General features: G+C 38.7%; 1 protein-coding gene across 1 annotated transcript; it reads right to left on the reverse strand.

The window, feature by feature from the left end:
- Positions 1–8,169: 8,169 nt before the first annotated feature.
- LOC135157491 (alcohol dehydrogenase class-3-like) lies at positions 8,170–15,378 on the reverse strand. Its single transcript, XM_064113255.1, has 4 exons — positions 15,138–15,378; positions 11,248–11,349; positions 9,572–9,801; positions 8,170–8,356 (listed from the first exon to the last, which is right to left on the reverse strand). Exons 1-4 carry the CDS (start codon positions 15,159–15,161, stop codon positions 8,185–8,187), a joined length of 528 nt encoding a protein of 175 aa, XP_063969325.1. The 5' UTR covers positions 15,162–15,378; the 3' UTR covers positions 8,170–8,184.
- Between the last annotated feature and the right edge of the window lie 2,768 nt (positions 15,379–18,146).

An 18,146-nucleotide genomic window follows, 5' to 3' on the forward strand; every position in this document is an offset into this window, starting at 1 on the left:
GCTCGCATCAAATACTCATCCTGTTCATGATTACCAAAAGTGCCTATAATTTTAGATCAGAATACAAAAAAAAAATCATCCTACTCTACGCACTCGCATTAATTGTTTAGTAAAGTGACGATCCTGTTCATGGTTAGATAAGTGCTTAGAATGTCCAACTTTGGATCGAAATATATAAAAAAATCAGCTCGCGCTTCACGCTCGCATAAACTGTTTTGTTAGTGCTCATCTTGTTCATGATAATCGAAAATGCTTACTCGAATGTCCAAATATTAGGTAAGAATATGAAAAAAATTTCATCTCGCTCTTTGCGCTCGCATCAATATTGTTTAGTTAGATGACAATCCTGTTCATGATTACCAAAAGTGCTTAGTCAATGTCAACATTTTAGGTCAGAATATCAATAACTTTTTAAGCTCGCGCTCCGCGCTCGCACAATTGTTTAAATAGATACCCATCCTTTCCATGGCTATAAAATATGCTTAGAATTTCCAGTTTTGGGTCGGAATACTAAAAATTTTACGCTCGCGCCTCTCGCTCGCATTAAATGATTTGTTAGATACCCATCCTTTTCATGATTACCCAATAATGCTTAGAATGTCCAAATTTTAGATCAGAATATCAAAAATTTTCAACGCGCGCTTCGCGCTCGCATTAATTATTTAGCTAGATACCTATTCTGTTCATGGTTATAAAAAGTGCTTATCATGTCCAGTGTTGGGTTGGAAATTCAAAAATTGTCAGCTCGCACTTCGCGATCGCATAAAATGTTGACAGATACCAACCCTGTTCTTGATTACCAAAAGTGCTCATAGATTTTTCCAAATTTTAGGTAAGAATATGAAAATTTTTCATCTCGCTCTTTGCGCTCGCATCAATATTGTTTAGTTAGATGACAATCCTGTTTATGATTACCAAAAGTGCTTAGTCAATGTCAAAATTTTAGTTCAGAATATCAATCACTTTTAAGCTCGCGCCTCGCGCTCGCACAAACAATTGTTTAAATAGATACCCATCCTTTCCATGATTACAAAACATGCTTAGAATGTCCAGTTTTGTGTTGGAATATCAAAAAATTAAGCTCGCGCCTCGCGCTCGTATTAAATGATTTGTTAGATACCCATCATGTTCATGATTACCCAATAGTGCTTAGAATGTCCAACTTTGGATCGAAATATATAAAAAAATCAGCTCGCGCTTCACGCTCGCATAAACTGTTTTGTTAGTGCTCATCTTGTTCATGATAATCGAAAATGCTTACTCGAATGTCCAAATATTAGGTAAGAATATGAAAAAAATTTCATCTCGCTCTTTGCGCTCGCATCAATATTGTTTAGTTAGATGACAATCCTGTTCATGATTACCAAAAGTGCTTAGTCAATGTCAACATTTTAGGTCAGAATATCAATAACTTTTTAAGCTCGCGCTCCGCGCTCGCACAATTGTTTAAATAGATACCCATCCTTTCCATGGCTATAAAATATGCTTAGAATTTCCAGTTTTGGGTCGGAATACTAAAAATTTTACGCTCGCGCCTCTCGCTCGCATTAAATGATTTGTTAGATACCCATCCTTTTCATGATTACCCAATAATGCTTAGAATGTCCAAATTTTAGATCAGAATATCAAAAATTTTCAACGCGCGCTTCGCGCTCGCATTAATTATTTAGCTAGATACCTATTCTGTTCATGGTTATAAAAAGTGCTTATCATGTCCAGTGTTGGGTTGGAAATTCAAAAATTGTCAGCTCGCACTTCGCGATCGCATAAAATGTTGACAGATACCAACCCTGTTCTTGATTACCAAAAGTGCTCATAGATTTTTCCAAATTTTAGGTAAGAATATGAAAATTTTTCATCTCGCTCTTTGCGCTCGCATCAATATTGTTTAGTTAGATGACAATCCTGTTTATGATTACCAAAAGTGCTTAGTCAATGTCAAAATTTTAGTTCAGAATATCAATCACTTTTAAGCTCGCGCCTCGCGCTCGCACAAACAATTGTTTAAATAGAAACCCATCCTTTCCATGATTACAAAACATGCTTAGAATGTCCAGTTTTGTGTTGGAATATCAAAAAATTAAGCTCGCGCCTCGCGCTCGTATTAAATGATTTGTTAGATACCCATCATGTTCATGATTACCCAATAGTGCTTAGAATGTCCAAATTTTATGTCAGAAAATCAAAAATTTTCAACTCGCGCTTCGCGCTCGCATTAATTATTTAGTTAGATACCCATCCTGTTCATGATTATAAAACACATGTGAAAAATGCTTATAATGTCCAGTGTTGGGTTGGAAATTCAAAAATTGTCAGCTTCCACTTCGCAATCGCATAAAATGTTGGTAAATACCCACCCTGTTCTTGATTACCAAAAGTGCTCATAGATTTTTCCAAAATCTAGGTAAGAATATGAAAAATTTTCATATTGCTCTTTTCGCTCGCATCAATATTGTTTAGATAATACATATACCCATCATGTTCACGGTTGCATTAAAACTCAGGATCCGCCCCCGGTTAAGAAATTACAGCTCCCGCACATAATTTTAGTATGGTCTACCACTCTGATGAGAAGTTGAACTAAATTGAAACCCCAAAATGCTTAAAATTCTGTGCTTTCTGGTCGCATTTATTTTTTTCAAAAGGTGGTTACAACATATTCATGGATGTTTTTTTGTCATGAACACATTGAAAAGTGGTCTTCGATGCCTTTTTCCCGTGATTATGAAATACGATAATTCAAACTGCATGTAAGGCACCTATGATTGCCGTGCTGGGCGCGCGCGCGGGTCGGGGTGCCATTTTCCGAAAAGTTCACAGGGGCACCAAAATAGTCGGGCTCAATCATGGATCCTGGATACGCGCATGTCCGTTGGGCATCGTTTCCAACACTACCTCCTTATCTATACCGGCGTGATACTAGGCGCTAGTCCATGGATCGGATCGGTTTACTTCCATTTCGTCTGATGCCAACTCGTCCAAATGCCAACTCGTCTACTATCATTATTTGGTCTACCATCAGTTCGTTCACTATCCACATGCATGCATTCCGTCTAATAACCATCTGATCCAATAGTCATTTAGTCCATATACAATTTGGTTATTGGACGTGTTATTGTGCAAAATGAATTGGATACTGGACTAACTGGACCAAATGGTTGTTCGATGAAATGTTGATGGACGGATTGGCATTGCATGGACTAAACGAAAGTAGACCATGTGATGAATGGACGAGTTGGCAGTTGACGAATTGGCAATTTACCAATGGACCTACTAGTACTAGGCCACTGAATTGAAGTTGTCATGTGCCATAACACCTAAACTGCTTCCTTATATCCGATACCCCCCTCCATCCTAGCTCGGCCGCCCCAATAAAGGGAAGGAGGAGAGAGAAGAAAGGAAGAAAGAGATAGATTGTTGAAAGGGAATCAAAAGAACGATCAAAAGGGAATTTGAACGCAACATAATATTATACTCTGTTATTGTTTGAATCGTTTCTCTCTCATGAAATCTATATTTTTAATATATATCGTTTCAGTCATTCTCATTATTTTACTGCATAGCGAATTACAAAACGTCCTATCCTCGTTTCCACTGACCACACATGACATTATTTATCATTTTATTATTATCATGCAATGAAATTCATACTGTTTTTACACGCTGCGTCGGCTGCCACTTGACTACCTTGTCAATATTTTTCTGATGATATTCAGTTTAAATCAGTGGCGTTCAAAATAAGGCTTGGGGCTGTATGGATTCCCAAATTTGTCACGGCCAAGAAAAAAAAAGGAAAGAGAGAAGGGAAACTATTATCTGAATATCATGTCAAAATCTATCATAGATTACAAAAAAAAAATCAAGATTTGTGCCCTATATGTATATCTGGCCCCTTCATTTTTTTTATGTTAATTATTTACGCCACTGGTTAAAATTAAATTCAACTTAAAACATTTTCCCTTTATCATTGCATTATACATTCATGAATAGTGAAAGCATGTTCATAACATCTTTCTGTATTTTTCGCTGTTTATACAATTCCTAACCTTAGGTTGTGTGTATTCCTTATGTTCGCATTCTCAATGTTATTTTTCTCTTTATTTCAATATTATTCTCACAAACTTTATTATGGTATGCCTATTCAAGAAAGTATTACTTGTTTGCTTGCCCCATGACAGCTATGCCTTCACTTTTGCAGATCGGAGTGTCTCTCAGTCAGTATTCAGAGCTATTACTGTATTCTCCTTGACCCCCCCCCCCTGTGAGTTGTAAAACACCCATAAAGGCAAAATATTATATTTTTATCGGCAACATATTTGCGTCACATCACCATAAATCAAGTACATCAGAATAGGCGTATACCCATTGAACCTCGCCAGAATGGGCTTGCCCAAAAATTTCAAACACAAATTTCTTTTTTTCCCCGAAAGTCATCACCGCTTGGAAGTAGGCGACCTTCCCGCCCCAAAATATTCTTATTCATACAATAGTGCAATCCGTCACGAACACCATGCACGATTGGCCTTTCATAATTAACTGATCTCCAAAATAGTTGAACCATATTCCAACACTTTCTACGATCAATACGATCGCCTTGACTGATCTGATACTTTCTGATACATATTAATTATTCCGCGATTATATGCCTCTTGGAAGCGGGGGGGGGGGGGAGCTGGGGATGCGGCATGTATTATTTTCCATGGGCAGCACCCCCTGGAATTTTGATAGGTGTCAAATTTGAGAAATGTATGGAATGACCAACATTTCGTGTTAGAACCTTTATGTTTTTCTTTTGCTTTGTCAATTTTTTTTCAGCAGGTAACCCCACCCAAAAAAAAATCGTGACAGTGTGAACTGAGCACATTTTTTTTTCAATCATCAAAAATGATTATTATATTATTTTCCCCATGAGTTGTGAAATGTTGACACGCCGGGATCTCCTTGGTCCCAATCCCAATATGAAGAATACATTTCCTCGGCTATATAAAACAACAGTTATCATTCGTTTTTCCTATATTTATAGCAGGAAAATGGGAGTCCCAATTCCCGGTTCCACTTTCATTGCTAAATAAGTCTACGTTATGCCAATCAAGATGTGAGTGATGTCTTTGTGTCCTGCTCACGTCGCCACGCACCACAGTCATTCACATTTTTTTCAACAGTTGAACTGCTCGTGCACACACTGTATGCGTAGGCCTATATCCCGGAGGCCTATCTTCCTCTCATTTGTTGCAATAAAAGTTCATCTTTCCATCTATTTTTATTTGTTTATTGTTTATTTAATAAGGGGGAGCCCATTCAACAACAGCTCCCATGGGGCGCCCCTATCTATTATTCGTCATTGGTATCCATTTGTCTTTGTCCATCCATTCTTGGGGTTATACATTCATCGGATGATCCATTCATATATATGCCTATTCATCCATCTATTCATTCTTTCAGTCATCCATCCATCCATCCACTGATGGATTGATTAGGCATATAGGCTATACCCCCACCCTCCCCATACTGGAGAAATACTCTGCGACCCATTCTCTGGAAATCCTTATTGATACACGTTTCAAAGCAGACGTAAATTACTAGTATGTGCAATCCCCTCGGACGTTGCTTCTCCAAGTCTGCTTAGTCTTCTTTCACGTACTTCGTTGCCCTGTTTCACACGGCATGACTTGTAAAGTTCTGTTGTAAAACATGCCGGTCGGCCCCCGGGGTCGGCTCCGAAATTCACCCCTCTGCATACCTAGAGCGGTTCTACCATAGACCACAGCGCCGCGCAATATTGAATATACTCAACTTCTCATTACTCCATATCTAGCTACAAGCTTTCTTGTGTGGCTGCAAGAATAAGAGTTTTCCGAGAAATCTTGCCCCTTACGTCTACCCCCCCCCTAATTTTTTTTGCTTTTGCTCATGACGCCTCTGCTCTGCTTGTAAAGATCGACCAAATAACACTTTATTCTAAATTTGCAACTTGATGCATGGTCGCATACACACACTGTCACGGTCTACACGATGTAGACTACGCTACATACTTCGCATCAACAGGTTTCTCAGCTCACCTTTTGACCTCGCAAGTTCAGTCTAAACAACGAAGAATAATCCTACTTTCATGTCAATACTGTGTGTCCTCCATGGTCCCATCAACTTTTATCTTCCTTTTATGTTTTACTATTTTGCATCCCGCCCTGAAAATAATCGTTTTTCTCTTCGCCCTTCCCTTTCTTCATACTCGGCCCTAGACAGAATGGGGGTGGCCGTCTATATATATATATATATATACATATGAAAATGTTTCATCTCGCTCGCTTCAATATTGTTTAGTTAAAATTAGATGACAATCCTGTTCATGATTACCAAATGTGCTTAGAATGTCAAAATTTTAGGTCAGAATATCAATCACTTGGGCTTAAAAAGTGATTGATATTCTGAACTAAAATTCTGACATTCTAAGCACTTTTGGTAATCATGAACAGGATTGTCATCATAGATATCTCTGATTGTCATCTACCTAACAATATTGATGCGAGCGCAAAGAGCGAGGTGGCCGTCTAATCAAACTCAGCCCTTGCCCTTCTCTGGGATTCTCGTATCTCTTTTAGTCTTGGAGTACTTTCAGATTCATGACATAAGATTCCGAAAGTAAGCCGTATTGGGCAATCCTTTGCTTCGTCATTCACGTCCGATAATCCACGTGTCTAAATCCTTATTCACGTACGATACAATCATGGAGCTATAGCTCCATATAATATGCTTGTCCTGTGTGTGCTATCGCTAATAGTGGAGTATGTCTAAAGTAAACGTGCATGCAGAGCGCAAGCATATCGCTATAGCCAGTCCACCTCCTGGACTGTTGGTATTTTGTACGATACGACTACCAAACACAACACACTACATCCCCATAACACGCATACACACACCCCCTGAATAGTCACACGAAACAACATTTTTTTACGGGGAAAGTGAATCAGTGGGTTAGGTGAATCACTGGGGGTAAGTGAATCAGTGGAGGGCGTGTGTGTGTTGGTTATGTGTGCGCGCGGGGGTACCGGTACAGTCCGATAAGGTTTGCCCCTGGTTTGCCCAATCAATAAAAATCGTCCAGGACGTGGACTAATCGCTAGCCGGCTAGCATCGGCTCATTGAGCTTGCACGCAACGTTCGGTGTTTGCTTCTACTCAGCTACTTCTGCACACAGCGCTGCACTTTGTTGATACGGGGATTTCTTGATACCGCGCATGCGCCATGACGTATTTCATCGATATGCATGAGGTTGTAATGAATATGCATGATTCGAACGGTGTTCTAATATCAATTTATTTGTTAACCCGAGAGGGCGTCAACAAGAAAGTTCCAAGGGATATCGATTAACCGAGATATTATAATATATATTTCACCCCTCAATATCATGAAAACAGAAGAGTTATACCAATTTCTTTTGAGTGATAAAGTAGAGCATTGATATAGATATTTAATGAAAATAATATCTTTACAATTGATTCACTGACCTTGTCTGAGATTAACCAATCATACACTATACCTTTAAGATTTCAAAGTTGACAACGCCGCCGCCGTGGCGCCTATACATGTACAATGTAGTCTCTATCTGCTATGTAGGCGGGACAAAGAAAACCCCCAAAATACACCTTTTTCTGCCATCTATCCTCTCTATAAAGATCTCATATGGGAACACTTAACAATAGAGCATGGTGAACAAATGCAATATTGCACAATCACTTGAACTCACATGTTTGTTTTGACCAAATGTGTATCTGTAATTCAACAGAGTATTTGCATTTCAAAGCTGCTCCGCAAACAGCTTTTAGTTCAGAGTACAATTTGTTTTTACATCCGCAGGACTCAGCTTGTATTCAATCAAATTCAGACAAATTAAGCTGATCGAATGGCCTTCAATTACAATCAATAAAATACAATCAGTGCTAACTTCAAACTCAAATGCATTTCTCATATTATGAACAAAGAATGAATGGAGTTGTAGGGCAATATGGGTTAAGCAAAAGTTCATTTTCATTATCATCACCCTCATCATCATCATCATCATCATTACCATCATAATCACCACAATCATCTTCATCATCATCATCACCACCACCACCAACACACCAAGAACATAATCGGATCTTCATCTCTTGACATTGATAGCGTTTTCACCACCGAGATGATAGGTCAGAGAAAATGAAACAAAGATTTGTTTGGGTTAGTTACCTTGGCGACTGAAATTTCAGCAACGACGGTGTATTCTGTGAATGTGGACGTTCCCATGAAGTGGTAAACAGTCTGCCCCTTGCAGGTGAAACGAGACGTCCCATCGGGCATCACTCCAGCTCCTTGAGTAGATCTATTAAAGAGGTAACAAGATACTTTTAAAACATGATTAAAATCACTTATTGTCTAAATAATATTAATAATATTCAATATATTATGTTGTTAAATATTGTAAGTTTTCAATTCATTAGTGATGTAACTTTTATGTATTGATTTAATTTGTTCTAATTTGTATTAAGTATTTTAGGATTAAGGTTTAGGTTTATTGTATAATTTAGATAAGGTTTAATGTATGATTTAGTAATTAAATATATTTTGTAAAGCGCATAGAGTCTTTTGACTATTATGCGCTATATGAATTTCAAATATTATTATTATTACTGTGTAATCTCAGAACTATGATGGCAAGCTGATGGGCACTGAACATTAGATAATCATAAAAAAATAATGCCACATCAAAATTATGGTAGTGACCAAATGTAAACTAAGAAGGCTATTTGGGGCATTTCATTCTCTTTAAATTTGATACCAAAAACATTCAATTTGGATATAAACGGGATCATGTGTCAGAAATGAGTTAAACATTGATTTTCCCTTCAAAACCATGACCATTTTTGGGTGTGTGGATGGAGGAATATTTAGCTCTGTGTGTGGTCATCCTACCAAGTCATTCATGCCAATCATTGGTTACTGGCAGGTTTGATAATATTTGAGTGAGGGGAAGGCGAACCACCCCCCCCCCCTCCCCTCACAACAAAAAAATAATAAATGTATCAATGAAAACAGTATATTTTCTAAATTATTGAATTTATTCATTATGGTTACATACTCAACAGTATGTGGGGGGCATGGTAAATTGCCAATTCGTCCACTCGCCACATGGTCTCCCTTCATTTAGTCTAATGCCATTTCGTCTACCAACCATTTGGTCCAATAACCATTCGGTCCAATCATCACTTCGTCTAATCACCAGTTCGTCTCTGACCACTTTGTCTCATAACCAGTTGGACTAATACTCCTTTTATTTTCATTCATTTTGCCCAATTAACACTTGGTCTAATTAGACCAAATGGTATATGGACTAAATGGCGATGGGACCAACTGGTTAATGTAATGGTAAGTGGACGAAATGGTAATTAGACCATGTGGATATTCGACGAACTGATGGTAGACCAAATGATAGCAGATGAGTTGGAAATCGGAAAATTGGCATTGGACCAAATAAAATGAATCTGTAATTTCATAGCATTTTTCAAAGTGTTTTATATTTTTATTAAACAAAATATACCTGACGACGCTACACAGATTGGTCTTCTTGCTCCTGCAAAACTTGCAATCATAGCACTGTGGAATGTAAAGAGGTACAACGTGGTCGCCGGGTTTGACGGAAGTGACGCCCTCGCCGATACTCTCGACGATGCCACCTCCCTCGTGGCCGAGGATGCAGGGAAATTTACCCTCGGAGTCGGCTCCACTGAGCGTATAAGCATCGGTGTGGCAGACTCCAGTAGCTGTGATCTGCATACGGGTTTGAGACACGAAAGTCCAGAAGTAGTTTATTTTCTCATCAATACAAAAAACAATATACAATATGTACAAGAATGAAAATTACATGTATAAGAGAAAAACGGAAACTACTGAAAAGTTCATAAGAACTTGTGAATTGTAGCTCCCAGTAAAACAAGGTGAAATACATATGAAAATCAAATGAAACATATACACTCAGCATCAGCAATCACCAGCGTAAATACAAGTTATTAGCTGAGAATTCTTTTTAGAATTGGAAAGGGGTTACAGCAAGGAAATCATCTATGTAGGAGGACTTAAGAGAAAAATATGATGAAAGAGTTTGAAATTATATATGGGGGGGGGGGCAAAACCCTCTTCTAGTTTTCTTAACGCAATACAAATACAGTCCAACCTCTCTTATCCGGACACGTTGGGACCAGCACCAATCTGGATAAGGGATTTATCCGGATCTGGGAGACCCAATATTGAATACACGCAGCTGCCTCCCTTACGGTAGCTACACGTAATCTACTGTAGTGGGCGTACACAGACAGTATTCACTGCAGTGTCAGTGCAAATTATAGGCGGTATTTTTACGGAAATGAAGTCGATCGATGGCCAAAACTGTTGGATAATTTACCTGCTAAAATGATTGAGGTATACATCGAGCATACCTCGAAAGAAAGAGAATGACTCGATGAAACTAAGTTTAACAATCAGATCATCGCGGCGGGTATCGCAGCTTCACAATGTCAGCCATTGTTATACCGACTGTAGGCTCAAACATGATAGATGGCGCTGTCCCTATTGAGGCCTAGCGTTAGCTATCGAGACATGTGTCGTTTTTCCCGGGAAACAAAAAAGGGAACGTGACGATATGTTTGCGCTGCACCCTGATTTACTGGAAAATTATCCTGCCTATAATAAAGTATTTTAGGTGAATTTGGGTGAGATATTTTCATGAAAAATCATGTTGTTGTAGGTAGACTATATTGGAAAATATATGTAATCAAAGTGAGTTTGCGTATAGGATTGAGTTTATATTGAAATCTCATTTCCTCACGTACTAGATTGAATTGAAAAAAAAAAAAAATTCGGCAAGTGTGCGTCCGGATAATAGAGAGATCCGGATAAGGGGAGGCCGGATAAGAGAGGTCGGGCTGTAAGTGCAAACCGGCATATACATTTGGGCACAAGGCAAAAAATCTGTTTTTTTTTCATTTTGAGGTGATACTTTTCACAAATTACTGCCTAAATCTGCAACATTGAATAAGTTTTAACATTGCAATTAATGCAGATTTCCAAGTCTCCTTATTTTTAGTTTCCAAGGCCCTTTCCACTTTGAGCTAAATCCCCTCCCCCCCACCCCCGTGTAATTTTTTCTCTGTTGGGCACTGACAACAAAAGAAAAAAAAATTTGAAGGAAAACAGAAGAAGAATATTTCTATACAGTACCTTGATGCGAACTTCCCCCTTTCTTGGAGGTCCCACATCAACCTCCTCAAGAGAGAGAGGCTTCTTGGGCTCCCATGCTACTGCAGCACGGCAAGTGATGGTCTGGAAAGAGAAAGAAAAAAGTAATTCGGTAATCCTGGGTTTAACTTTTAGGGGCATAAAATATTGCACACAAACTTGGTCGCTAACTTCACCTCACTCATCCCAGCATATCAGCCTGTTAAATTGATAAATTAAATAGCCCCACCCCCATTCTGGGTTGTGACGTGATATGCGAGCAACTTCCCCAGCCAAATGATCTATTCTATTAGTAAAATAATATATGAAATCATTGAATGAAATGTCATTTTCTCATAAAATTCAAAATGTTTTGATTGTACCTTTAGACGAGGCCTGAGAGTGGCCCTTTTAAAAAATATCTGTTTTTTGTGAACGTAGGGAGCAAAGTGACCAGAGTCTCGCACCTACAGGCCGAGGGTCCAGGGGGTCGAGGGGGCAAAGCCCCCCAAAGGTCATGGATTTTGGGGTTTTCAGAGGATCTAGAAGGCATCTCCTCAACACCATGAAGTACCTGGAATTTGCTGTATAAAAGGGAAAGAATTGTGTTTCTGAGGCACAAAGTGCTTAAATTCACCAGGAAATATACTTTCATTGGTAGTGCATGCAACAATACCTCTCAATTATACATGTTAGAGGTTTATGAGATTTTGAGTTCAATATTTCTGAATCAAATGCACAATACGTACATTAAATAATTCTATAGTAAAACTTGTGAGCATCATACATGTGCTGCTTGATCATGCTCCAGCCGCCATTCGCGTACTTGACTTCCTTATTACACCACGTAGTAAGCGTTCCTCAGGGTTCCTCAATTTTCCGTATGCACTCACTTGCCACCCTTCCATCCACTGATTTTTCAACCCACTTCCAAGTCCATTTTTCACGAACTGAAGCGTCGATCCCTTTCACCCACGCCTCTTCACCTCGATCAAGAAATTTCCGTTGAAAAGCCATAATTTTTCACAAACTTTTCTTGTTTTTTCGCTCGCATGAAAGAACTCCCGTATTGACAAATCACCGTAATCACGCCTAGCGCTAACCCAGGGAGCTCCCGCCCGCTTCGCGGGCCGGAGTTCCCTGGGTTATCCTAGCGCCTGCATGCATGCATGAATTGAATGCAGCCATCGCACGCGCACCGAGTGCACGCCGTTTCCTCCACTGCAACGCGCGAACGGTCTGGTGGGTAATACAAAATGGCAGCGCCCATGATCAATACCGACCGTGTGCGATAAACTTCAAATAGCCGTCGAAGAATCAAGTTTTTGAATGCATGATGGCAATTTTCATGAAAAGTAACGACAGCAAGTTGCCAGAACTTATAACTTTGTGTGAATTTGGGCGCAATGTGCCCTTCATTTTCTAGCAATTTTTGCGAATAAGGCATTGAAAATAGACACCCTAACCCCCCCTTAATTTTATACCGGATTTACATCGATCTCAGAGACCACCTATGTTGGTGAAAAAATATCGGGAACCCGATAAATATCGGGAGAATCTCAGGCCTGACTTTAGACTATCAACAGAAAATCATTCCACACCTGCTCCTAGAAGAAATGTGAATTTCATTAGCGCCATCATGGCCATCGGAGACTCTGGAAGAGACATGCGAAACCACTAACAGGCCGAGGTAAGCACTTTCGCTTTTTTTGTGATTTTAATGTCTAAGAGTAAGAGAAAAAAACTGAGATAAAAAAAATACTTGCATCGGCTGATAAATATGAAAAAAGTATTTTTTTAAAATCAAAGTTAGCACTTCTCATGATATTGTCGCCCTCTAGATCTATACGCGTTTTGTAGCTAGGCTAAGCTTAAGCTAGGCTACGATAACAAAGACGGCAAGATAGCAACAATAACAGACTGTGAGTAAACGCTCATCTACTTTTAATATTTTGAAGTTTTGTATGTTCAATATCATTTAAAAATATGACCCTTTAGTGCCAAAAAGGTCCAAATGGTATTCATTGTAGCCCATTTTACATAAGTTTGGGCTCAAAACCCTATAGAAAACAAGTATTTTGTAGCAACATTATTGTTGCCAAAATAGTGCGTACACGTAGAGCAATGGTATCCTGTCCCTGGCTCCATGGAGATTAAGCATGTCAATGATAACATGACATTAATCTCCAGGCAGGAGCCTCCTGGCTACCACCCCCCCCCCCCTCCCCCCTGGGCTCCAACGTTACTGTAGACAGGAATCAGTAGAGGCGCACGGCCAATATGGGAGACTGTCTCCAATAAGAGAGATTATCTCCAATATAAGAAACTTTTGTAAAGAATTTGGGTATCCAATTTCAGAGACAGTCTCCAGTTTGGATCAATTTCCTTTATTACATTTGCTTCAAAAGGATTACCTTGGCGGGAAATAAAAATGTGATAAGCAGATTCCTCATGAAAAATTACCTCTCTTCACCATCTACTTTAAAAATTCACTGTCTGCTTTTGTTTGGATAAGGATTTTTGTTGTCATCCACACACAAAACAAATACTGAAATAGGCTTCTGGGGTGGTATTCTGAGATCCATTTTATCTCAGATAAAATATTTTATCTCCGTTAAAATCAGAGATAAAATACTCTTAAAATCTCTCCAAAACAATTTTATCTTCATTTTATCTCTGTATTAAAGACACCTATTTTTTTTATCAATATCCAATTAGAAACACGCTTTTATAGCTCTCTCATATCACTCAACCAATGGAAATCCATTCCGCCAGGATGGCAAAGGAGTGAGATTGCGTCAATTTATTGACTTCAAATACGCTTGCACATCTTAACAGAGATTTCTTTTGAAAAAATGACAATATTCAAACCTTTATTTGAAGTCTGTATCGTATCTTTTCCAGCATCATTTCAAAGACAATATTAGTCAAGAAAAGTCTTATGAAATACTTCCTGATTGTACAGAAATAACGTTAAGGTTTTATTCTCAATGATTATAACTTTACTTCATTTTCATGTCAACATTTGGAGTTAATTCACCTAGAAATATTGACGAAATCAATGCCACGGAGATAAAATAGCCTCTACCCTCTTTTTAGTTTATTTAATTTTTCTTCAAAGTAACATCATCCGCGTTGCTGTTGCAATGGCCAGATACGCGATAGGTATGTCTACGCAGGCACTGGTCTGTTGCGTATCATCTATTCTAGATACGCAAGATAAAATCTGAAATTTTATCCGAGAGATAAAATGTCAATTTCATTTTAAGAGATAAAATAAAATATTTTAAAGATAAAATAACCTCAGAATACGGCCCCTGACCAAAGCGAGACAAATTTTTGGGTGGAAAAAGTTACGCTTTTGTTGTTGTTTCTTAAATCTTAATGTTCTTTTGCAATTAAAGCAAGTCTCTGGCCTGGGACTTGGGAGATCATGGAGATTATCTCCCATATTGGGAGCAAATAGTACCTAGCAGCTCATCAACCTTGTGACAAACACACTGAGAAGTGAGACTGAGAGTATACCGAGGAGATCATTTGGGTGTGGAAACGACCCACAACGAACAACAATTGGTTGATGGAGAATGGAGGGAGTCTCCCATCATGCCCATATTAATTGCCATGCGCCTCTCCCATGATGCAAATCAATCATGTAAAATTCAAATTCATTTATTTCACATCTCTTAAAAAACATATACGGTAGACCCTAGTAATTTTTCCTAGAATAATTGTGCATATTTAGTTTCTCCTCAATGGCAATGCACCCGCACACAACACATGCACAAAACTTCCACAAATCGCTTTTTTTTTTTTAACAACGATCTAAGTTCTAACTTAACGTTACGATTACTACACTAAGTTAGGTATGGTAAGATACAATACGGTACCGGTACCTTTCCTACTGTACTATCAGCCATGTCAGCTTAGTAATCCTTGGGCAGTTTCTGAAACCGTAAAATTTAGCTTTGATGAAGCGGACAATTTGTTCTCCTGACTCCTGTTAGAAATTCCAGTACAGCAAACATGCGGTATCGTGGAGCGGTCGGCGGCGCGCGGGCACGGGGGCGGAGTCGGAGGCGGGCAGGCGGGCATCCACGGCCGATATTCCGGCGCTGCGGCCGCCCGAAGAAAGGCGCTTGGTCAGGCAAAAAGGGGCGGGGCCCGCTGGAGGAGGGAGAGGGACGTGTGCAAAGCTTATCCAGGGACGTAGTGTCGTCTGCAAGCACTTCTCCCTCTTTTGTTAGCTGTCTTTGAGTTGTGGTGTATTAATTGGCAACCAGTCAAAAAAATGACTATTTTTGCCACTGCTTTGATTTGGAGCCTTCTTTGAGAGGATGAAAAGCTTCTTTTCCTTCATCTTTTTTTTTCTATTTCACTTTTTTTTTTTTTACTGGTTTTGGTTAGAATATGCTGTAAACTTAATTTTGAGTTCTTAGATCAGACTAGGCCCTTATAGGGAGTACTATATAGTACAGTGGCGTAGCTAGGATTTTTTTCCTGGAGGGGCACTGGGGGGTCCTTGCTTTTTCAGGGGGGCAACATTTTTTTTCTGTGCGTGTCACAAGGGCCAATCCGACTTTCGCCAATTAGGGGGTGGGCCCAAAATTATATATTTCCCCGATCGGTCACTTCTTAGCTTTAAACAATATGAGATTAATCTCATAAGCCCTATATAAAAAGTGCGAGCGCGATGTGTGAGCTAATTTTTCTTAAACTTTCATGTATTTTGTCCTGAAAATCTTACATTCTGGGCAATGTTTGTGATCCTGAACACTAGATAATTACTGCGAACGCCAAGCGCAAGCAGAAATTTTCAATAAATGTTCTGGCATGATCGAAAAGGGACCTGTTAAGGACTGTTTAATTATAGTTACACACGAAGAAGGTACATATTACAATTATTATGGGCGAAGTGCAAGCTAAACATTTTTGACATTCCAACCTAAAAAAAAATGGTCATTCTAAGCACTTTTCGTAATGTGAAATGGGATATTAGGTATGTAACTAAACAATTGATGCGAGCGCGAAGCGCGAGCGGAAGAAATTTGAGTTTTTAGACCTTAAAACGGGACAATCTATTCATATTTAGTAAATCATGAATAGGATATGGTTAATTGGGTATTATAATGCGAGCGTGAAGCGCGAGCAGAAAATAAAAGTTCTGATCTGATACTGGATAATTTCAAACACATTTTAAATAAAGAACATATATGCAGGAACATACATGACGACTCCCAGGACCAAAATCCAGTTAAAACCAATTAGGGCAAAACCAATTGAAACCAGTTGGCCAACTGGTTTCAATAGGGGAATTGGAACAACTGGTTCCAATTGAAAACCAGTTGCCAATTGGTTCCAGTTAAAACCAATTGGTTCCAATTGAAAACCAGTTGCCAATTGGTTCCAGTTAAAACCAATTGGGCAACTGGAACCAGTTGGCAATTGGTGTCAATTGGTTCCAGTTGTTCCAATTTCCCTATTAAAACCAATTGAAGGCAACTGGTTTCAATTGGTTCCAGTTGAAACCAGTTGGAGGCAACTGGAACCAGTTGAAACCAATTGGTTTCCAACTGGATCCAATAGGAACTTCCAGTTGGAATGAACTTAATTAGTTACAAATGAATTAGCATTTGCACTAACTATTGCTCATGCCAACACAGAAGCAGTGTTATATGTCTATTAATACCAATGTAAAGGGCATTGATAAAATACAGACTTTCATATATGTATATATTTATATGGAAGATCTTCAAATATATGTATTTTTATTTGATGTAATTTGGTAACAGTTAGTGGTGTACTAATTATCCTTTAATCTGTTTTAATTATAATCTATGACATTTATGAACATGGTTTTCACTGCTAAGTATTTTAAATACTTATCTTTAAAAAATGTGGTACTTGAAATTGAAAAGAATTAAATAGATACATTGTTAATGATGATGAATCTCATAAAACATTAATCTGTGCACACTGGCAGATAATATGCAAATTAACTGGTTTCAATTGGATCCAGTTGGGTAACTGGAAATGATTTCCAATTGGTTTCCAATTGGAAATCATTTCCAGTTACCCAACTGGTTCCAATTAGAATTCATTTCCAGTTACCCATCTTTCCTGTTAGAAGTCATCTCCAGTTACCCAATTGGTACCAGTTAGGATTTCCAGTTAAACAACTGCATGGTTCAAGTTAGGATTTCCAGTTACCCAACTGGTTCCAGTTAGAAATCATTTCCAGTTGGAAGTCATTTCCAGTTACCCAACTGGTTCCAGTTAGGATTTCCAGTTACCCAACTGGTTCCAGTTAGGATTTCCAGTTGCCCAACTGGTTCCAGTTGGGATTTCCAGTTACTCAACTGGTTCCAGTTAAAAATCATTTCCAGTTACCCAACTGGTTCCAGTTAGGATTTCCAGTTGCCCAACTGGTTTCAATTGGTTTCAACTGGAAATTGTTAAATTCTAGTTAAAACCAATTGAAACCAGTTAAAACCAATTGAAACCAATTGAAACCAGTTGGAAATCCAACTGGTTTCAATTGGATTTTGGTCCTGGGACTCCATATCACCCTTTTTAGCAAGACATGATTCTCATCGAAAAGGCAATCCGAGCGCGAAGCAACATGAATTTTTTTTTTCTTTTGTCTTCCCATTATTTTATTCACTCGTCTTCCTCCTCTTATTTTCCTCTTCTTCTTTCTTCCCTCTTCTTCTTTCTTCCCCCTTCTTTTTCTTTTCTTCTTTCTCCCTTTTTCTTGCTCTGCCAATTTTTTTCAGTGGGGGCACACCAAATCTTACTGGGCAGTAGTAGTTCTTTTTTTTTCAGAAGCTAATTTTCCCGGCAAATTTTTACTTTTTTTGTGTGTGTGACGAGGCAATTCATGGCGAGTAATATTAAGAGGTGCA

The sequence above is a fragment of the Lytechinus pictus genome, chromosome 18 (genome assembly GCF_037042905.1).
Source record: "Lytechinus pictus isolate F3 Inbred chromosome 18, Lp3.0, whole genome shotgun sequence".
Classification (NCBI taxonomy): Eukaryota; Metazoa; Echinodermata; class Echinoidea; order Temnopleuroida; family Toxopneustidae; genus Lytechinus; species Lytechinus pictus.